The 23239-nt window shown below is 42.9% G+C and overlaps 1 protein-coding gene across 7 annotated transcripts in view; it reads right to left on the bottom strand.

Annotated features, from left to right (window-relative positions):
* The window catches only part of LOC124305311 (uncharacterized), a 166018-nt gene that overhangs the window by 60284 nt on the left and 82495 nt on the right, over nt 1–23239 (bottom strand). For all 7 annotated transcript variants that reach the window (XM_046764566.1, XM_046764571.1, XM_046764564.1 and 4 more), the window contains 5 exons: nt 20334–20460; nt 14648–16106; nt 5138–6431; nt 4407–4511; nt 3967–4092 (listed from right to left, as the gene is read on the bottom strand). In XM_046764566.1, the coding sequence (XP_046620522.1) occupies nt 3967–4092; nt 4407–4511; nt 5138–6431; nt 14648–16106; nt 20334–20460 (3111 nt within the window). The remainder of the gene's footprint in view (nt 1–3966; nt 4093–4406; nt 4512–5137; nt 6432–14647; nt 16107–20333; nt 20461–23239) is intronic.

The raw sequence follows: 23239 nt of genomic DNA, 5'->3' as shown, positions 1-23239 counted from the left end.
GGTGTTTCGAAACGAGGCACTTTCCGGGATCTTTGAGCGGATTAATTAACTCGAAACTTTGATTTCGCCCTCGCTTCCAGCCCCTGCAGTCATTTGAATACGCCCCAGGAGCAAAGGGCATTAGAGTCCTCAACCATCGCCTCCAACATCAACTATCCGAGCCGAGATGGTGTCTCTTAGTCATGCTATCAGATCGGCGAATTTGAATCGAGAGCTAAATAGCCGATTAAATATTCCATCAAACACGCGTTTTTGTTTTCTTATTTTTTTTTTTTTTTCTTCTTGTCATTCACACTAATTTTCGCTTGCTCTTGAATAAGCTTTAGGTCAGTCGATTATCTTACATGTAGAGTATACGAAAAGGATGGAGCTGATAATGTACGAATGTAGCGAAAAAAGTCCGCCAACTAAGTGAGACAAATTATTATAGATAACTCATAATTAATCGCTTTTTGGGTGAAGGTAGTGTGAAGCGGATAAAGGTTGAAAAATTGAAGAGAATACACGAGGTTATTGAATATTCTATTTTGAAATTCAGTCAACTTTGAGCAGGACTTTATACGAAGTTATCTCTATGTGAAGTAATATCACTTATTTGAAGATTGCGCTGACTTCGTCTGAGACGAAAAAAAAAAAAACTTTTAACGTTCATCTTCGTTATTGTTTCAGTAGTTTATGCGATCCTATAATAATGATGTAAATAATAATTGTAATAAGACGATACTGACTTCAACTTTTTGCGGACTTTTGTCGATTCTTTATTCTCTTGGCAAAACACTTATCGAACGGAGGTGTAAAAGTTTCTGATATTTTGACACAGGTATCAATTTTCAAAAAAAATTTCAACAGTCCTCGAAGATTCACTCAGAAATACACACTAATGATCATTACGCGATATTGACGTTGGATGAAAATTGTTTAAGATCTCGATTGAAAATCGATAATTTTTGGTCACTCAATTATGACACAAATTAAGTTGAAAATTATTAAATCGTACGAGTGGCATTTGGATAAAAATCAAATAAGAAGTGAGTGTATAATTTTCACGGAAATTAAACGAAATGAGTATAATGATGACGAAAAAAAAAAAAAAAAAGAAAAAAGAATATAAGGACATCGCACCGATTTACTGGCACTATAAAAAATCCGCCGTGATTTTTTAATAAAGAATCACAGGAGGTAGCGCGGCAGGTTTTACCACAGGTGCGAAAAATCCTTCGACCCCGGGAACACCGAGCTTTTAGTGACACCTGGCGAGTACCGCTGATAGTTAACAAGACAACGTTTAGACAAAACACACTGTTTACTTTTCCGTTGAGCGACGAACTACCGACACAGATCAATTAAACAGCGATGAGAACGATCGTACGAAAATCGGTAACGAGGAGGAAATATTGTCAAGTAATTATACAAATATGGGTAAAAGGGATTGAAAAAAGTGAGATAAAGAAAATAAATAACGACCATACACGTACGGTTCAGGTTATCACTCCGTAGTAAAAAAGTGAAAAGTATAAAGTAGCAGTGGACAACGATGGGGGGTATAAGAGCACTTAGAGAGGGTGGCGAGAATATCTAGTGTCACGAAGTAGTATCACCTACGTCTAGGAAGGACACGCGCTTCCGTCCGAACAGCCTTTTCATCGCGGCGCCAAAACCTTGACTAGCGATCGAATGACAACCCCGCGAGGCAAGCTTCTCTCTTATACGCAAACAGAGAGAAGGGTGTTTCGCTGTGGTTTATATTGCAGATGACGAACCGGCGGACGGATGGACGGATGGATGGATGGATGGGTGGGTGGATGGACGAACGGATGAACGGATGGATGGATGGGCGAACGTTCCGACGAACTGACGGACCAGCCGGGTGGCTGCAGCCGTCGCTGCTCTCTTTCAGATATATTGTGTATAAACCCGCGAGTCCGCCGCGCGTACGGATCTCAATATCGACTCATCGCCAGAAGCTGCCTCGACGGTTGGCTAGCCGTTCGACCAGCTGCCCGTCCGTTCCATGCACATGTGTATAAAATACGTACACGCGGCTATGAGGAGAGATTATACATTCGATCGGCTCCGTCGGTTCATTTCGGCTTCGACGCTATCGCCGCCCTTTGTATTAGCTGACCTGTATAGAATTCCTATCGCCTCCCCCTCCCCCACCCCCTCATCCTGACCATCCTTTCGACGCTTCCTGTCCCCTGATCGCGATCATCCCCCTCCTCGGCTGTGACGCTACACTTTCGGTCGATTCTCGATTTAGCAATATCGAATTCCTCCCCCCTCTACCCTTTCACTTTGCCTTTCCGTCCTTTTCAACTTTAAACGATTCATCAACGCGACTCTCATTCGCATCCCCTTCCTACTCTCGGGGGGGAAACAAAAATTGGTCGGTACGAATGTAACGTGGGGGGGGGGGCATTAATCGATGGGATTTGTTTGAAGAATATTATTGCACGCGTAATTCCAACACCTCGATTTTATTTCGACCGCAAGATCGGATTGTTGGATATCCTTGAAATATACCCTGGGTTAAGGATTTTTTTAATCGAAACGATTGTTGAAAACTACCGCTTCGATAATAAGAATCGGAGAAAACGATCGTCGGACAATTAATATTCTTGACAGTTAAAAAATTCCAAACATGAAGAACAGGTTTGTCTCTTGGTGCGAGTTCTTCGCCTCGTTTAGATAACACACAATGTATACAAGCGTGGTAAATAAACTGGCAGGCACGTTAGGATACACAGTATTTATCGTGTGAAAAGTTAACTGACATACAAGCTAGAAATTTCTACTTCGTAACGGTGTCGTTTTCTTTTTTCTTCGTTACAGAGAAAAAAACAAAAAAAAAAATAAATAAAAATAAAAAATTACTCGATCAAGATTCACAAATTTGTCTACGGACTGTAAATGAATCGTCGTACCGAGTCAATTTTTTCAATCAAATTTTACACCGATCAACGACGTACTGTAGTAATTGAAAAAAAGCTGGATTACAAATTTCATTTATGATACTCAAAAGTAGCGTAACGCAAAACGACTGTGCCCGATGCCAGAAAATAAGATTCCGCGTTATTTATCGAATCGGAAAGCATCGAAACATCATTGTCGTTCATTAGCATACCGCGAACAATACAACTATAAATTACCAGTGCTAAAACAGAACACAAACGAGGTTTTTAGACGGTATTAATCGCGTAGGAAATGGGTAAGTACGATTTATCGAGGTCAGAAACGAGGCAGCGCCGACTTCGAATCGACGGGATTGGAACGCGGTTTTTTTTTTTTTTTTTTTATTTTTTTACACCTCACCTTCCTTTTTCCTATACATTTATAGCTCGCTGTATTATTTCACCTCGGAGCTAGACGCCGGTCGTCTACGATAAATCCGAATTAATTCGTCACGGATCAACGATGTCAATCAACGATTCAAATTCACCGCCGTGTCGCGTTAAATCGATGCCTATATCGCGAATAACTTAACATTAATTCGCTTAACCGTTGATCCTTAGATTCTTGATTCGATCGTAAACGCGAGACTGAGAACGAGAAGTAGGAAAAAGAAAAGAAATAAATACAACATTTCGTACACGCAATTATATCGTCTCGAACTTTATTGTTCCGGATTTTCGCTCTCCGGATTTCCAAATAACCGCGATTCCCAGTAATTACTATTATTGTTGTTATTATTATTATTATTATTATTATCATTATTATTGTCCTCTCGGACTGTATCAAGTCGAATTTCGCTGATATTCGCTGATGTGAAAACGGTCGCCGTGATTGCGTCGAATGTAGGTTATAAGGTGGTACTTGCTGCGCCAATCAAACCCTCGCCAAATTGTATCACACATATATGTATGTATATATATTATATACACTGTCATATAAATCATGTAATCCTAACGAAGATCGATACGCTCGTGCAGAAATATTGGGGAAAAATATATTTTCGTTTCAACTCACCAAGTGGACAAGCGACTGGACGAGAAGACAGACGGGATTCCCGGCGGCTTGAATAGCTTGAACAGCCCTTTCGTGAGTGCTGTTTCTGAGATCAATGCCGTCGACTTCTATTATCCGATCTCCTGTCTGTGAAGAGAGAGAAAGAGAGAGTGAAAAGAATTAAAACAACGATAGATAATCAAGTGACCCGGGTCTGTGGGTGATTAATTTCGATAAAAGATAATCAGAGGGGTAAAGCTGTTATTCGGTATTCATGGAAGCTAAAATTGAACAACGAGGCCGATTTTCGTGGGTTAATTAACCGCTATTTCCCGAAGCCATTAGTTAATTTCAATCGAGTACCTCCTGGGATGTTTAGGACACATCACGTCGAGTACAGGCGACTCGTCGCATGCTGGATATGAAGTTAGTTACTGTTAAATAGTCGAGTAGACGATTACCTTGAGGTCTCCTGTTCTTCCTGCTGGGCTGTTCGGCAACACGTTTTTTATGAAAATGCCCGAGATGTTTTGCGACGTGTTTGGGCCCCCGTGGTACAGGTCGACCTGAAATCATTGTAGGGGGTTCCGTTGTGAGAAGAGTCACTTTGATCCACACGAGAAGTAAACGATGCGGAACTAGGTGTAGAGAATTACGTTCCAATTAGGAGTGTTTGTAATGTTTGAGCGAAAAAGAACGACGACTTGACGTCACCCGGATCACAGATTTCTCTTAGAATCGATCGCTCAAAATTAGCCCATCGACGTTTTCTGTCTCTTCGAGTAGAAACGCGGCTTGATTTTTCACACAAAATGACGAAAAATTTCTGCGACTGGTTGATTATTTGGATTTCGTACCGAACGGGGATTTCTATAAGGTGCAAGATTCTCGAGACGGTTGCAACGGATCGTCAAACTGTTTCTGATCTGAATCGATAAGTATCGAAGTGTAATCGTCCACATCTATGAGGCTCAAGTTCGCAACGTCAACGTAACGAAACATCGGTGAAAAATTCATTACTGCGCAATTTTAGGACGACTTTCAAGTAGTTTGCTATGGAAAATATGATTACATTTTATTTATCATGGTTCGCTAAATTTTGGACATTCCAAAAGGAGCGAAGTAACGATTTTTCCTCAAGATGCATCGTTGCAGTAACGTTGCTAACTTAATTCTCATCCGCAAATCTCACCTTGCCGCCAACGATGCTGAGCCCAAGACTAGACTTGGGTTCTCTATAAATCTCGACCATCCTTTCGGGGCCCCAATGCTTGGCCCAAACAACGTTCCCATCCTTATCCTTGTAATTATGAGTGACGGTCATGTCGCTTCTGCCGTCAACGAGTACAATGATGGGTGAGTTTGAAGCGGTGGATTCTTCGGGCGGTTCGGGACAATGAAAAGGGAACTTCCGGTCCTTGGGTACCGTCTGCGTCCGTTCGAGTTCCTCGTCCTCGGCCACCTGGGTACCCTTCGACTCCTGGTAAGTCTGTACCTCGACCTCCCGCCTGCCGGATTCCAGAGACTTCTGGTCCCCGTTGACTCCTCGTCGGAAAAAAATCGCCGTCCTCAAAGGACTGTCAGGAATGTCCTCCGGTGCGCACTGGACGCTTTTCGACTCCTGCTCAGTCTGGACCTCGACTTCGCGCCTGGGACTGGCGTTGGGTGAAGGTGTGGCCGTTTTCTGCCTGAAGAATGTCTTCAGCTGTGAGAATGTCTCGGCCAAATCGTCCAGCTCGCACTGAGTGCCCTTGGTCTCGGCCTGGGTCTGGGTCTGAACCTCCCTCCTGGGACTTCCACCTTCCGCTACGCTGCGGCAGCTCGATTCCGAGTCGCTCGCTTCGGTTCCACCGCACTGGGTACTCTTAGTCTCCTGATGGGTCTGGGTCTCGGCCTCGCGTCTCGGAGCTTCCGGTTCGCGGTCGGAAAGCTCCTCCAACCGCGCCTCGAGCGTCTGTCTCTGGTACTCGAGCGAGTGCTGCTTGCCGATCGGTTTGTCCTTGCCCTCGTCCTCCTGCTCGAGGAGCGACCGTCTCTCCTGCAGGAACTTCTCGTGTTCCCGCTGACGTTCTAGCGCCTTCTGTCGCTGCTCTTCCGCCTCCTTGTCTGTCGTCAGAATCTGCTGGACACCCCCCGAAGCCTCTTGGGACCGCTTGGACGGCTGCTGAAGCCGCGAGACGAACGGCTCCGGATCTTTTGTTGATACGGAAAATGCCCCTGTAAAATCACGCTCGCGGAGACGTTGGTTAACGCTCTTGTAGCCGCTGCACTCGTGCTTCTTCAAGGGGAAATCACTCTTGTATACCGTCTTCGTCACCACTTCAGGCTTTCTTCTTGTGTCCCCTGAGGATTCGCTACAGTGACGAGGTTCCTTCGGATGCGTTTCAGAGGTCAGGGATTCCCCGTTGCAGGTTTTTAGGACTTCCGGTTCTTCACCAACGGTTTCCTTCGGCCTAGCAGAGGGTGTATCAGCTTCTGGTAACGATCTGGAACGAATGGTTGAAAAAAATCGATATAAATGACCTAAGTAGTTGACGCGGCATTTTTATAACATTAGAATTCATAAGGATACGTAACGTTTAAAACGGTAAACTGCAAAAATTGCATCGATGTATCATCATGTAAAGCTACTTGTCTTAGCATTAAAAACAATTAAACAATCGAATGAAAATATGTCAGACGTATAAAGTATAACTAAAAATTAGCTGCATAGTTTCGTACGTCAAGAAAAATTTTCTAAAAAATATCTTGAAATATATTTTCACCAAAATATCTCATTAGCCTGATTTTCCGTACTTCAGAAATGAGAAAAATCAGAAATAGAAACAGACAGATTACAATTAATCTCCTCGCGCGTCTTAATTATCTTCGCAGCAAATTCTCGGTCGTTTCGAAGACGTGACTGATGCCAAAAATGCGTCTAGATAGCGTCTGGCATTCGCGCAAGCACAAGAACAACACGTATTCATCCGCCTTGTCAAAGACTGGCCCAAAATACGTGGGCCGTTCGAATTTCGACGTGAAAAATCATTCGCAGCTTTAATACGGTTAACGCAGCCTACCATCGGGCATTTGTCAATTTGTTCAAAACGGTTTCGTATCTCTCCTTTAACTTATTCACGATGAACTGCATAGATTTACACTTACGTACGAATTCGCATACGTGTTTTCATCCGAAACTCCTCACGTTATACGCACACTAGACGAATTGCCTCGGAGACAAATCTACGCGACGAAATCGTCGTCCGTCATTCCTTTCGGTTGTTAATTCTTCGATTATTACTATTATTATTATTATTTTTGAATCTTTTTACGCACTCAAAGATATCGCGAGATCACGCGATATGACTCACTGCGAATCACCCACATAACGACCCTTGATTCGACGATATAAACGGTGCTTTGAACAGCGAGCAAAGTGCCGCAAGAGTGCAATAATCGTAACTGTTCAACGTTTAATAGAACTCTGGATGGATAAATTAATAACGAGTCGCAGGATGTAATAATGTCAGTGAGATAAAAATTGCGGAGTAGTTACGTTACGGCGGTTTCGTTGCGTCACACGTGACGTCGGATCGACGCAGTATATTGTATATGATATACTACGTTGCGACGGACGGAAATGAAGCTCGTGCGGTTAATATAATCCGGAAAAGCTCGACTTGCGCGTTTACTCAGCTCGCGTAGATACGCATATGTATATACACGCCAAAGATATACCTACAAGATGTACGATTGACACAGTTTCTTCCTATCCTAATTCCATCTCGCTCCGATTTTTCTCTCCTCTTCTTTTCGTCGCGGTAGAAAATTTTTTCGCAAGATTTATTATATTTACGTTGTGAAAGCACGTGCGTGTGTGTTTCACGTACAGGCTGACGGCTTGTGCTAGCTCTGTCTCTCCCCGAGTTCGTCGTAAGTATAAGAATTGTGCGTTAAGTCGGTGAAATCCGACGGGAGCTTTTGACTCTGGCTTAAAAGAAGCCGAACCCTAATGCGTGTGTATGTGTTACGTACGCGACGGTTGGCGGACGTGAGTCATAACGTTGGTACATGAACACGTTACACTGACCCGAGTAGGTAAGCCGCGCTAATAAAATAATAAAGTATAATTTAAGGCTTCTGAGGCAAAGCTAATAATTGCGGAAGAAAGATATATCACGTATATTTATACATACATGCGTAAATAAGCGCGTACCTCGAGAAAATTTTAATCAATAATAATTAGTCGAGGTGCAGGTGTTTCAAATATATATATATATACATGCATGCATGCATAAATTTACAAATTTTTTTCAAGGATTTCTTGCAATCATTCCCACAATCATTTATCGTTTGTTTAAGTAATTATTAGGAATTCATTGAGAATCATACCGCCGTACGGTTCTTATTAATTGTTATTGTTAATGATATGTTTACGATACGTCACGAATTTGGGTTGAATAACCAAGTTTAAAATTTTTAACATCAATGTTTAAAACTGCACGGGTAATCCTGGACAATGAAATATGTTGACGACATATTTTACTACCTCAACGAGAGGATAAAATATGTATTTTTCACGAGCCCAGGTTTTACGATATTTATTCGCGAAACGGAAGATAAACATTTATAAATTTACAGTTTTTCATTCAGGTTGCGATGTCGCTTCCTGTGCGTTAGATTACTCAAAAAATTAATCAGCGATTTAATTTCTCGCGATTACCGTTCTTTTGAGGATAAATTTAGGCTGAATTCTACGGAAAGAACAACACGATATTAACTACACCTTACCAGCGACCAATATAATCGAATATTGATGAAATTTTGATAGTTTGAGCCACGATTTAAATCAATTCAAAAGCGTTTCGCGTGGACACGATGAAATGCAGGGAGAACGACGGTGATAGAAATATGATAAACCCGGGCTCTTGAATCTCGAAATACGATGTACCAATTCTTAGCCAACGGCATTCGTGGGACATGAACAGGGAGAAGAAAAAGAGAAAGATTTATTTCACTAACGATCTCATAAGTCACGGTTGAGTGGCTGCCGAATCAATTTCCGCACGTGTGGACGGATGATACAATGAGTAGAGTAAAAGAGCAGGGAAAAAAAAATGAACCGAGACTAAACAAATCGACAAGTTTTTTACGACGAGGATACGATCGTGAAACGTCAAAGCCGTAGAATCTGATTGATAAGTACGAAAGAGGACTGTAACGGTAGTCAATTCGTGCTAATTATATCACCGACAATGAGGCGTATTAATTAATCCGTCACACTTACAACAATACCAAACATGCATGTTTAACCAACGTCAAATGTAACGTATGATAAAATAAAATTGAAGAATTTCTATCCTTTGTTGTAATTTTTTTGTTTGTTTAACCGTTTCGTTACTCGGAGTACGCATTCGGACAAAAAGCGTGTCGCGTTTTTGATCACAACGATATTTAAATCGTCAGTAACAAAGTCAAAGAGCCAAGCATTCATTTTACACCAGCGTGATAATTCGATATCGTGAAATTATTTAACGCACTATTTTCAAAATATCGAATATCAGATTTTTTATTAGACTTTATTACAATTTCGCTGCATCGGTGAAGAATTATGACAGTTCTTAACGTATCTCGCGGTGTTTTATCGCCCATGCACTTTAATCCCACAATAAATTAATCGTATGCGTATACGGTTATCATATATTATTATAACGCATGTGATCATCGAGCACGGTACCCAAATATATTTTATCATTATACGCGCGCCTGCCGGGCAGCAAACTCGAGTTAGTTATACTCGACCTAGATATGTACGGGTTATGGGTATACTCGAATACTGCACATTTTATTGCACCCTGCAGCTGAGGCGGTTGGCTTTGATGGTATCCAAAGAATTCTCGTACAAACTCTCAATTAACTTACCGCTGCTCGCAATAAAATATAATTTATCACGTTACATCATTGTGTTGCATTTTTTCCCCGCTTTCGTTTTCAAAAATTATCCCGCAGAGATTAAAAATGGAAGGAAAGTAGCGCGCAAATGTTACCGTTAAGTCTTTAAAAATAAACTTGTCAATCGGTTAAGTTTGCCACTATGAAACACTCGGACATATTCTTTGATGAAATTGACGTAAGCTTGAGGATCCACCGATATTCTCAAATGATATCGATCGATTGCGACGCGGTAGAAAAACTTAGAAGATAACGCAAACTCGCCTTACCTGCGACGAAATTTCCGGTACTTGTTGTATCCAGTTTTATTTTGTCAAAACGAGTCCACACTCTGGTCTCCACGTTTTTGAATATAACGTCATCGACGAATGATCGTTCGAATCTGTTCGATACGTTAACGTACCTATACAACAGAGAGAATGCGGCGTATCCCCGAGTTTCCGTCCGTCTTCTATCGCGTACCGATGCAAACTGGCTTATTTTGATCTAATAAGCGTTCCCCTGCACGAACATCGCGTGTGTCACGTCAGCCAAAAGACGTCAGTCGATGTGTCGGTCCGTCTATCTACAATGCATTTGTCGTATGAACATTCCCGTTTTCGTTATAAGATTGCGGTTTTCGCCGTTGGGATAAAGTCGGTTAAATATCAATGGCGATAGGTGGAGATTTGTCGGAGCGCGGTTTTTCGGTGAACCGAAAATTTGGTACGATTGCCGGAACCCGGAACTCGGCACCCGGGTCGGAAAATAAATGGAATTCGCTCGAGGCGATTTCGCGCGCCTCGATGGCTTGCAAAATTGAGTATTACACGGTATATGTGTGTAAGAGGCAAATCCACGTGTATCCGCTACCTGCTCGACTTCCGGCAGAGTTCACGGATCGTGATTACCTTCCTCGAGGAAATTCGATTTAATACGGGAACGAATATCTATACCTGTGTAAAAGGATACCCCGCGCTGTCATTGCCTTGGCCAATTGTTGCCAATTTTTGGGAATGAGATTTGGGTGGCGAGGAAGGGAAATTCCTCGAACGTACATCAAAATCCTCGTTAATAATATCTCGCGTCAATTTCACGCCGTATCGCGATCGGATGGTACGCCAATTTTTTTTACTTACTTTATTTTCCGCTCTCTGTATTCAATATGCACGCGTATAATTAAAATCTATGGCTTCTCAGCCAGACCATTCGTTTATTTCTAAACGGTTTAGCATCGCTCCTAAGACTGGATGTGTACGGATTATCTCTAATCTCGCAGGATTTCTGTAAGGAAACCTGTATACGCTTTAGTGCTTAGCGTGAATCCACTGGATGAAAGTCGGAAAGTAGAATGGCATTCGTGCATTCAGGTTGAGGTTAATTAATGAATATGGACGTTAGTCTCAATATAATAATTCAATTATCCCCAGACAAAATACACAGTCAATCAATACCGATTCTCCCGTACATTAAATTGGACAGCGATTAGCACAATTATTGGAGAAAATCTGTTAGCCTGGGAAATTTTATCATTTTCGAGTTTCGAGATCCAGGTGTAGATGAGCGTGATAATAATCTCTCGAAAGAATTCAACGACTTTGTGGGACGAGAATATACCTACTCGACTACCGTTAATAAAACGCAGGTTGTGGGTGCGTTACGCGTGAGTTAGCAATGAAAAAAGGGCGAAGCATAACGATATCCGGAAAAAATGGGACTGACATTATTTCTGAAATGTAACTTAATCGGCGTTACTCGAGCCGCCGAACTGAATCACGGACGCGCGTACTTTGCTTATCGTAACCAAGAAACGTGGAAGGTATGAGGAAAAGTGTTGTGCCATTACCTACGTCAATTGCGTAAGCTCGATCATTACACCGCAATTGTTATACAATTCCTCGAAGTTGAAGCGCCGTGGTTTCGTAAACTGATACTACGATGGGATCCTGTTCCTGTATGCGTATCGTCAGTCTGTAATTTATTATCAATGAAAGCTTTCGTGCATAGAGAAATACAAGGGCGATAAGAATGCGACGTTGCATAATGTTCGCGGTTCGATTCCAGTTCGATTGCACTTATGAGTTTCTTTCTCCTCCGATCATTAGATTACAACGTGACACAGGTATCGAATTAGATAGGTTACGTACACGTTGCGCTATATTGTTGCGCTAAGGCGACCATTAGGCACAGTTTAAGCTCTGCGCGGACTAAATTTTGGAGAAATAAAGTCGAGAATATACCAATCGCTGACCCTGAACAGGGCCCCGAGAAACCTTGCAAGTTACTATAATTCAATTACTTCCACCGCATGTACGCAGCCAGTCGGACCTCCCACGAGTATTCACCCCTCCATCCATCCATCCATCCATCCATCCGTTGCGGAGTCCATTATTCCCTCGGAAAACACACTTTCGGTATTTCCCGCTGTTTACCCCCAATCCGCATCACGTTCTACCAGCCTACAGTCACACCAGCGATCTTCGAGACATTAATAACGCAGCTCATTGACGCCGAATAATGGAACCTTATTGTGCACATCACGCCTGGAGGAGAGAATGTTATTTTTCACCAACGGCTTCGCCCGAGAAAGACATTTCCAAAACGTTGTCGCGCATTCAAGAATGTTCAATGATTGATATTCTCGTCTTCGAAAGCGTTCGGATCGATACGAGCTGTGGTAGGTCGACGTTAACGTTTTGACCGAAGGTTGTATAATGCGCGAAACATTTTTTCCCCTATCGACGTTGCGTTAGGGCGGATACTAAATGTAACGTACATCGACCCTTGTTTTACGAAACGTGTATGTAAGGTACGACATCGTGTGGAAGTTGGGAAAAAAACGGACAGCGACGTTTTACGTAACCGCGCGACAAAGTTTCAGACATAGTCTTGCGTAACTCGTCGTACGGACGGCGACGTCGACGTTATAACGTGATCAAGGATTTATCGTTTGGATTTAATATCTCGACTACGTATCGCGGATTGATCACGCGATCCTTTACCTTCTCTTTAAAATAAAAACAAAATACACCGTGATCGAATTTGTTTTCTCAAATTTTCACTTACATTGCCAGTTTTCACGAGTGCGCTTTTTTCAACCGACCACTCGTATCGCGCAACAACGAAGGTGCGAAATGCACGTAAATTCACGACACGCGTGCAGCGAGATAGATACATTTTAATGGCGCATGTCTGACGGACGGTCCGTTTATATAAGTCATCATCCCATCTAATTAACAATAGCTGACGGACGAACGGATGACGTCCCAGTTGTTGGACGTGCCCATTTATCTCCAAACTCTCCGACTCGCTCACTAACTCTCGCTGAGAGCCTCGAACTGCGAATTATACTCAGGGATCGAGACGCCAAAGGATCGTGGAAATTTCACCACGCGCAAAAACACGTTTTAAAAAACTGAAAGGAGAATCATTCCGAGCTGTAATTATCCCGCTTTTACAATTTTCTTTGCAAAGCTTGACGATTGCTGACGTATTGGAAATGCGAACGTTTTTTTTTTTTCCACTGGTTCTATTCCTCTCATTCTTTGTATATTAATATTGGCAAATATCAGTTGCATTATAAGTATCGAAGCGGGCGTGGTGAAGAACAGGCGGGCTTGCAATCGTTATTCGCGATACAAGTCACGTGCTGGAGAAACACGTGACGGGAGTTTGAGAGGAGTTGGGTTATATGGGTTATAAGGCAACGGACACTGCACACCCAACGACGAATTGGTTGTTAGTTGTGCGATGACTGACGATGACGTACTTATTTCGCCCAAGAATTTTCCAAATTATTCTACCCGTTAATCGAGGTTCAATTTACCTGCCGCTGAGCTTTTTTAGCACACTTAAGCTGCAGAATAGCTGGGAAAAAACTAATTAGCAGAGTTTCACGACCCCGTGTAATTCATATTTACAACCAATTTCATCCACGAAGTACAACAATAAGGTTTGCAGGAGAATTTTTAATCTTGGCATTTTTTTTTTTTTTTTTTTTTGTCCACCAAGTATATTGTATTTATACCAATTATATATATATATATGAGAAAAAATATGAAACAAGAACATTAATTATCTCTTGCGGAAAAATTAAATGAGCAACTTCTTCTTTTGCCACTAAATATCGCGGAGCACGTAATCTCAGCGGAAGCTTGTGTATAAAATTTATAACCACGCGTACAACGTTTACGTGCTTTTTTTTTCACCGTTACGAGTTGGCTGGTGGATGAAGAGCAATTTCGCACCACCTTTTCCCCAAATTTTTTTCAATCACTTCTGTCGCTGTGAGTATATTATTCCAGCTTCAACGAGACTTCATTGAACGCGTCCGCAAAAGGTCAACCGAAAGTTCGACGCTGGCTTTTCAGCCATTCAGCAGCCAACTATTGAGCTTGTTTTCAGGACAATCGTGTCTGAAAACTCTGTTTGTTCTATTCAACTGCCTCGCATACTCACTTGAACTTGCGAGGAGAGTGTGCAAGTTTCATCCAGAAAAGAGAACTACTTAGGCACCTTTAAAGCTTTTAAAAGTTTCCCACTCGCCAACCACGGAGACGAAAGTAGCACGGATCGAAGTTTCGGGATACGTGTGAAGATTTTGAAAGCCCGAGCTTCAGCGCTTCCGGATAAAAGTCAAGGATCCCAACCGTTAGCTTTGAACAGGTCTTTCTATCATTGTACGTAAGGTCGTCTCTCCGTTCGATCGTTCGTCAACGATCGTGTTTCGAGTAACGATTTCTTCAATTTAACCACGAAGTAGTACAAAAAAGTGAAACATCCTACTCACCCGGTGACAGGCAGCTTCGGGGAATCCTGATCGGGGTCGTGACTTCGACGAAGAGGAGCACAACTCACAGAGTCCAAATCCATTGGCACATCACAATCACGAAGTACAAGTCTTTCACTTTCACTCACAACTCCGCTCGGCTCGGCGTCGGTCGTTGTCAGAACGACGGTATCCGAAGTTTCCTTATCCTGACGTTGAATGGACGTAGAGAGCGTCGACGTCACGACGGCGGAATAATTCTGCCGATGACGCACGAGGATCGGTTCAACGATTTTCTTGGATCCCTCGCTGCCGACGCGACTGAGGACGCGTTTATCCTTCTTCGACGAGGTTACGGAGTCCCGGGATTCCTCAACCTTGGACAAGTCGAGGAGGATATCAGGCCTGAAGTTCTTCACGGAAACCGTGTTCTCCTCCTCAATTTCGACCAGGACATTTTCCGACGTGGACTTTGTCAGGGCAGGGAGACTGAGCAGCGTCTCGTCGTCCTCCTCGGCGGAGAGGGCGGACTTCTTGATCCTCGATCTGACCTTGTCCTCCCCAACAGTCGAGACTTCCGGTGTCGATTTGTTCTCCAATCTGCCGACCAAAACGGCGGCCGCTTCTTCGGCAGAAATGATCTTGGCCTTGACCAGCCGAACCTCCGGTACGATCGCTGGATCCTCGCGATCGTCCTCCACGCGTTCGCGTATCTTGACCTCCTTTCTCACAGTATCCGGCATCTCTTTGTGGGGAGAACGGAGAACTTCCGGTACCTCGTCACTCCGCGTATCCGGCGGTATTTCGACCCGGTCTTGCTTCGTCAAGCTCTTCCGCCTCTCGGATGAACTTCGCAGCAATCCAACGTCGACGCAGAGCGACTCCCGCCGCTGCTCCTGATCCTGGCAACAGGACTCGACGCTGCTGTGCTTGGCGAGGTACTCGTTGACCCGTTCGATGCTCTTTTGTTCCTTGAGGCTCTTCCTTCGATCCTTGGCGAGTCGCCGCGCGGCTTCGTCGACCTCCTTCAAGCTCTTCCGGCGTTCCCGGAGCAGCGGAACTTCGACCGTCGACTCGTCCTCGAGGCTCTTCTCCTTCACGAGGCTTCCCTGTCGCTTGACGCTCTTCCTCCGCTCCTGACGGTACGTCGAAGTCGAGGGCCCGGTGTCGTAGACTGCGAGGTCCTTCGCGATCTCTTCGTCCTTGGCCGGGCTCGTCACCTCCCTGAGTATCGTCACGTTGACGACGGGGACGACGTCGTCGGCGAAAAGGAGGAGGTCACGGGCCGAGTTGGTCGAGTTGGCCGGAGGTCCGGCCGGGCTCGCGTTCTCCAAGATGCCGCTCTTCAAAGTCGACGAGCTTCGCGAGCCCGGCTTCTTGCTCGGCGAGCATATCGGCGTAAGCGGCGAGGCGTCTTCGAATTTTTCGCCCTCCTCGTCCGCCTCCGGATCCTGCTTGTCTACCGAGTTACCGCTTGTTCCTGAAAAATAAAAGCACGCCTTGTTACTGCCGCGTTTTTACATTGCGCTAAATCGCGATCCAATTCTTTTCAGCCGTCTGCCACTGCAGCCCGATACATTCACAATCCTACACATGGAACGCCCGTCTAACGAAAATAGATCTTCAGTCTGTATGTCGTTTCGATTGGATGTCGGAATATATCCACGCGTCGTCTACGGTTTATAATGCACCTAAAAACAGATCCTGATCATGGCGCACGGGAAAACATTCCGGTTGCGAATAGGTTGATATACCTACGTTAATTATACAAATATATAGCGCCTCTATTTCTGTGCCCCTCGGCTGTTCGTTATAATGTCAAATTGAAAGAAATAAATTCAAATGTTGTATAGAATCGCGTGTATATTATATACGTAAATACCAAAACGCAATATGCACACGTAGCGAAATTTATTACAGCGTTGTTTTATTGTATCGAATCCGTTAATCCGGTAGCTGGCCGGTAAATCTGCGGCGAAGGACGTTAGATTTGCGATTTAAAACTTGACACATGGGATAAAAATCTCAGCTCGCATGTGTTAACGTTTACGGAGCTGAAATCGCCGGATTATATCGTTCCTGGAATTTATCAAATAAACTTTCCGAAATTGCGGAATTAAACACACTCGGTTGTATGTTTGATCTTGAAGCTCGTTTGTACGATTTATTTTTTCTTCCTTCTCTCTTTCGGATCGACAGCGCAACCGATTTATCGATTTTCTACGATACAACAATTTCAAAACGCGATAATTACTAAACACATCCGTACAACAGGACAGAGAGCAATTCAAGGCACGCTGACGAGAATTAATTCCGTTTCACTAACGACGCGGGTAAACCGAGCCGCGCGAGCTTTCGACTAATCCTGACAATGTTAATTGCTTTTACATTTCCCCCGCAGGACTACACGTTGCAATTAATTTCCCCACACGGTTTCAGACGTGTCTCAGGGTCGACCGAACACTGACCGCTTATAATTCCTGGGAAAATCGCGAGGCGTGTATAAAGCGTATTATATACACGCGTGTGAAATTTCTCAAGATTCAAAGCCGGAATTCGAGTATTTAACGTCTCTTTGAACCGGAATCGCTACCGAAAATTCTACCTGCACGTTGTTAAGCGGTGTTTTATACTTTTCGAAAGACAGCCTCCGGCTGTAAGATGTCGAGGTTTGCAACCACTCGATTATACCCAGCGGCAAAAATAAAGCAGCCTTCACTTTGCTTTACAATTTATACCGATATTCTACACTGAGCGGAATTTTATTTTATACATACATATATATACATATATATATCTTATTGCGCTAAACGATAAAGACGCGTGTACGCAAATAAATGTTTTAATTTATATATGTATGTAAGTGTGATAGCACGGATCGTTTGATCCTTCAAGTTTGTTAATTTCCACCAAAGATATACCAAACTTCGTAGCTTCTTTCACGAATAGATATATGGACTGGGAAAATTACCGTTTCTTGGCTTGACTGTTAAAGCTTAAAATATCTTCTAAAAGTTTAAAGAAAGATGAAGACTGAATGAATGAATGAATGAATGAATGAATGAATCGAGTCGCTGTACCAACGAATTTACGTTAGCGAAAATTGTCACGCGTCGAATATGTCTGCGATATTATTTACAGGGCCATTAACGTCTCGACGAATTTCGCCAAAGTTATTACTCCCCAGTGTGTAATTTACGAGTCTCACAGAAAATATACGCTTCGAGCGTAGTTCGATTTGAAATCGTGTAATTGTGATCGATATTGAATCGCGTAAAGTAAGGTGAAAGAAAATCGATTGAAACGAAGTGTAACGGAAGGATTGTAATAAATTCCTAGATCTGCTGGATCGATTCATACTGTAAAAAGCATCACGTCACACTTTATTCCCTTTCAAACGAACGGCGATTAAAGAATTCGTGGTAAATAAATCGATCGTGAAAGATCGGGCACTCGGTGTACTGACAGAAATTTTCAGTTCCGGTTACTGCTCAGTCCACAACTATTTTCATTTTTTACCGCAATCGAAAAATATACAAAATCTAGTATCCGTTACTATTCTTTCTCACTACGATCACTCTTGCTAGATTTTCTTGCAACCGTTGCGAAAATTTAACGCTCGTGCAACGATAAATCGACGTTAAAGCCTTGTTTAACTAAAAAAGTAGAGCAAACCTCTACTACAAAAAAGGATCGACGATAGCGCAAAATGGTCAGGCGTACCTCGTTTTTCGTAATTTCAACGACATTCAAACAGTTTTCTCAACGATACCTGTCTTACTGAATTTTTCTAGTTACTCTAACAAATGAAATTTTTCTCAGTGTGTGGTTAACGGTGTAAATCGACCGAGCAAATGATGAAGAGAAATACGGATCTTGGCATCGCACGCACACGCACGCACCTTTGACGAAGGGGCAACAGAATCCAACACATTGTACGGCTTCTCGTAGCATGCCAAAACGCTACGGATAAATTAAAACAAACACGGTGCAGGTCTCAGGCACCCAGCAACAGCAGCACTGGTCCAGCCCGACACTCTCTCAGAACTGAACCCAGCCTCCGAAACGAAATCTTGAACACCCGTCGTCGCCGTCGAATCCACGTACATTTTCTCAGTGGATCCCCTCTCCCTCTCCCTCCCTCTCTCTCTCTCTCCCTCTCTCTCTCTCTCTCTCTCTCTCTTTCCGTATCGGTGGAAGGATCGGACTTCTTTGAGCTTTCGAAGCTGGTCTCGGAGCCTCGAAGGGCGTATTTATGACGTCGGTCACGCCGGGAATGCACTGGGTGGAAATTTGAAGTCAAAACGATATGCTTGGCTGTAAGGGATGTGACTGTCGGGGTAATTTCGTTTTGGTGTGTGAATTGACCGTTTCATTTCGCCCCAATTATTCTCGGTGGAATTATGTTTTGCGCATTCGGTCACGACGCGGTGCAGATTATTTCAAAACAAAATTTGAATACGCTCTCACAGTCGGTATAACGGTATTTTACGACACGAATTTATAAACGTTATAAGCGATCGACAATTTGTCATTGGTTGAAAATGCGGATAGGACTGTTTCTAATTAGTCGATGATCGTTGGACGAATCTGAATGTCTTTTTTTTTCTTGTTTTTAAATAGGGAGAAAACGTGGTGAAACTTTTTTTTCAACACGAATGTCTGAGCTGTGTCGCAAAAGGCACAAGTTTTCTAACACGTCAAAACATTCCAATTTCTCACGCAAAATTTAAAACATCCTCTCCACGCAAGCTTTCGTCAACATTTTCCTCACTTCTTATACCGCACCAGCGGTTCTTTTCTCAAAGTGTTACAGAATACGTTAATTAACGTCGGAACGACGGTGAATTTGAAAATCGATACAAACCTAGTCGTTTCGTTGAAAAATGATCTTACACAACCACGTCGATACTCCATCCTCGACGAAGAAATTAAATCGACTATCACCACTGTCGCACACACTGTTAATTGTTTAAACAACAGCGGTAATCAACAAAAGTCCATAGCAGCTAGAGCGTGTCTTGATAAACCCAATTTTCACCCCCCCCCCCCAATAAAGCTGGAGCCAAGTTCATTGAAGAGATTAAAAGATCGTTCACACCGAGGTGACTAACCGCGGATAAATAAACTAATCTACACAAAGAGCTAATAACTTCGTGATTTTTATACCCTGTGGATCTTGAGCTCGTTTTGGTCGTTTCTAGGTACCGCGACCTACACTTACTTGCTGATCGGAGCCTAGCCGTTGAAATCTATTCACCCGTGCGTGTAATCACCACGTTTGTAACCGTCACGCTACACGCACACACCTACGCGTGTCGCGGGAACATCTATCGAGTGCTCGGATAGTTGTAAAAGAAAGAGATGAAAAGAAACGAACGTCAGTCCCCGGATTGCCTTCAGCGACTCGGCAGCCACATCGATTCACTGCAGTAGTATCCGCCGCAGGTTCTACGAGGCAACAGCCACCAGCCACAACACTGTTTATGTAAGATCGAATGGAATGCTGATGCTGTTGCCTCGGTTTACGCCTTACGTCAGACACCTATATCGTGTCAACAAAACTGTTTACGCGCCGGACTCGGAACGAGAAAGAAGTTGCGGCGATATCAGATTTTCATCACTCACTGTTCACCCAATCGTATAACGTTAAATTTCATTGAATTGTAAACAGATAAACGAAGGAAATAAATCGGAAAATACGCACCTGACTTGGATGACGTACAGACGTCGTTGAGGTCCCCGAGGTCCGCAAGCTCGGGGGCATGATTGGTCGACTCGGTGTCGTCGGGTAAGCTTCGACTTCTTCTTACAATGCAGATCGGGGTGACGAGCTACCGGCGGATGGGCCACGAAGAGGGTCACGGAAAACAATGGGCACAAAGCACAAAAATTAGCTGGTTAGACGTACGGAAAAGGCAATTTATCGAGGCATTTGTTATACAGGGGGCGGCCTGTTTAAAAGCTCCTAGCGTATACGGTTCGTAGCTATATGTCGTGCCGAAGTGGTGGCTGAGAAATAAATACGCAATTAGGTAGCGAGTAGTCCGAGTGTTGGTCATCTGGTAATTGTACGTATAACAGAGACTGGTTTTTTCTACACGATGACGATAAAGTGGGACGACTGCATGATGCGATTCGATCAATTTATAGTCACGGCTCGCATGGCGAGACGAAAGAAAACGATAATAAAAATCTTTTGGATTTATTGTACGGTTGAGAAGCGCAATTAGCCTCGACCCATCGTTCGTAATCGCGTATGTGCGGACCTTCCTCTAATTTTTAGTTTAAAAACGTAACCGAGAGTACCGTGAAAACCCTCTCTTAAAAAGACGATTAATGGATATTACAGCTTAATTAGCATATTTTAATAAAGGTTCAAATTTAGATACCTGCTTTAATTTAAGGTTGTGGGAAAAAATTGTGATACGATTACTTTGAATTTGAATTTTTTCTTTTTTTTTTCAGCACCAAGTAAAATCTAACGAAGACGTTGATATTTCCATGTTCAGATTTTTTGTGAAAATTCCGTGCCGGTCGACAAAATAAATTTTAATTTTTTTTTTGTCCAAACTATAAAAAATATTAATTCGATTTCACGCAGTCTCGAGAATGTAAAGACGTAAGTGAAATGTTTCTAGAATTATGATGTTGGATATGAGCAAAACGACCGACAGTGTCAATTGGCAAAAGTAAAAAGAAAAAAGTGGGTAAATCACTCCAAGTGACTTGCAAAGTGGAAGGCCTGCCATTCGTATAATTTGTTCTTTCACAGACGAGGAGCTCTTCTCAAGCGATACGTATATCGTACGAGTTAAGCGTTATGCGAATAGTGGCACTCTGTCGTATACAATGAGTATATATACACATGTGAGTATGAGCAGTTTCTGTCAGCGTCTTAATTTACACGTATATATATAGGTATAAAATAGTGAGTAAGAGCGGCGAGAAGTTCTTTATTATTTTTGACGTAATCGCACAACACACACGGCACACACGCGCACATGTCGCGAGGGAAAAAAATTGTTTGCAAATTTGCTAGAGAAGAGATTAGAAGCGAAGGCACTCCAAAGCGGACTCATCTCTGTCCGATCACGCTGCGATCTCGCTCCGAGTTTAATTCGCCTCTACTTATCCCGACTTTCGCAGGCAATTAAGAGTAGACTCACAATCGGCACGTCCCAAGCGTGGCTGAAATACGCCCTGCTCAGGACAACTTGATCCATGGTACCGGGTCTTGACCGGAAATGCAAAATCGGGCCGCGACGCCAGGCATTTAAAAACGGCGTCGTACACGCGGCGAGACGTCGCAGAACGAGAGATTGTACAAAACTAACTACGAGCTGTTACACTGACCGGCTCGGAGGCCCGCGATGAATTCTGGTTGTTTCAACCAATGGCGGAAGGAAACTTTCTTGGACTCTCAGCGCTTGTTAATTGACTCTTCCCTCTACCTTGACCAAGTCTGCTCCTCCTCTCGCTGTCCGATTCTTTTTATCCGCGCTTCTCTCTTTCTCGCGATTTATTAATCGATCGATCGGTACGTGGGTGATAATTTATACAGGACGAATTTTTTTTTTTTTGCGTTTGTTGTCCAGGTATTTTGAGAATGAAGCTTCGGTGTCTGGAATTTTTGATTAAATTTGAGGAATCGCCCGTATCTAGGAATTCTTCAAACACTCGCAAAATTAGTGAGAATTGACGTTATATATTCACGTGATCGATTCGGGTTGATTTAGGACGAGAATTGAGGCAAAAATTTTACGAATCAGATACTGCGTGTGACGAGAAATTTTTAATATTTATTAATTTAATTATGTATGCACGAGTTTTTGCATTCCGCGTATGGTTTACACTGTTGAAATAAGTTTCACGTGAAAAAAGACGTTGTTGTCTTTTCGAATAAAGAAGAAATTCTATTCTTTGCTGCAGGCTCGACGGATTTCGTTACGTCTACGTATTGCGGTAAAAGGTTAATAACTACGCGACTGACGACGATTTATTATACACGAGACAGAATCGTCAGTAACGTTGTTTTGCCGTCGCGTTAAAAATAACCATTAAGTCGAAAAATATTGGATATATGACGGAAGACAAGCTCGCGTGGGATTCCGGAACGAATACACGCGAATATAAAAGAATAATTTAGCACAATGTTACGTTAATTATAGATAAATTTTCAGCTCTATTTTATTATACAACAGCCGTTCCTGTTTCGCAAATTTTTTCACGGTAATCGCGATTCGGAGGGAAAATTATCACCACCCTTAAACATTTCGATTTTATTAATGCACGCAAACACACACTAATTCCCAGGGTATAGTTTATGCGTTTATTTATACAGTCCGCTTATTGATCTTCGTTCAAAAACATACAACATATCTCGCACGCGAAACATTGCAAGCCGATATTTTCGAAAGCAGAATTTTAATACCCTCGACGAGATCGCAATTTAGATGAAAATTCTGCATCCGAATGATCCAGGCACCGAGAAAAAACAAAGTGAAATTAATTACATACGATGTATACATTATACGTGTATATACCGTATAGTACGTCGCATTAAATATGTGTGGTTTTGTCCCAGACATCTTTTTTCCTCCATGAGTTATT

The sequence above is a fragment of the Neodiprion virginianus genome, chromosome 5 (assembly GCF_021901495.1).
Source record: "Neodiprion virginianus isolate iyNeoVirg1 chromosome 5, iyNeoVirg1.1, whole genome shotgun sequence".
NCBI classification, from domain to species: Eukaryota; Metazoa; Arthropoda; class Insecta; order Hymenoptera; family Diprionidae; genus Neodiprion; species Neodiprion virginianus.
Note: the sequence above shows the minus strand (reverse complement) of the source record. Positions and strands in the feature narration are given on the sequence as shown.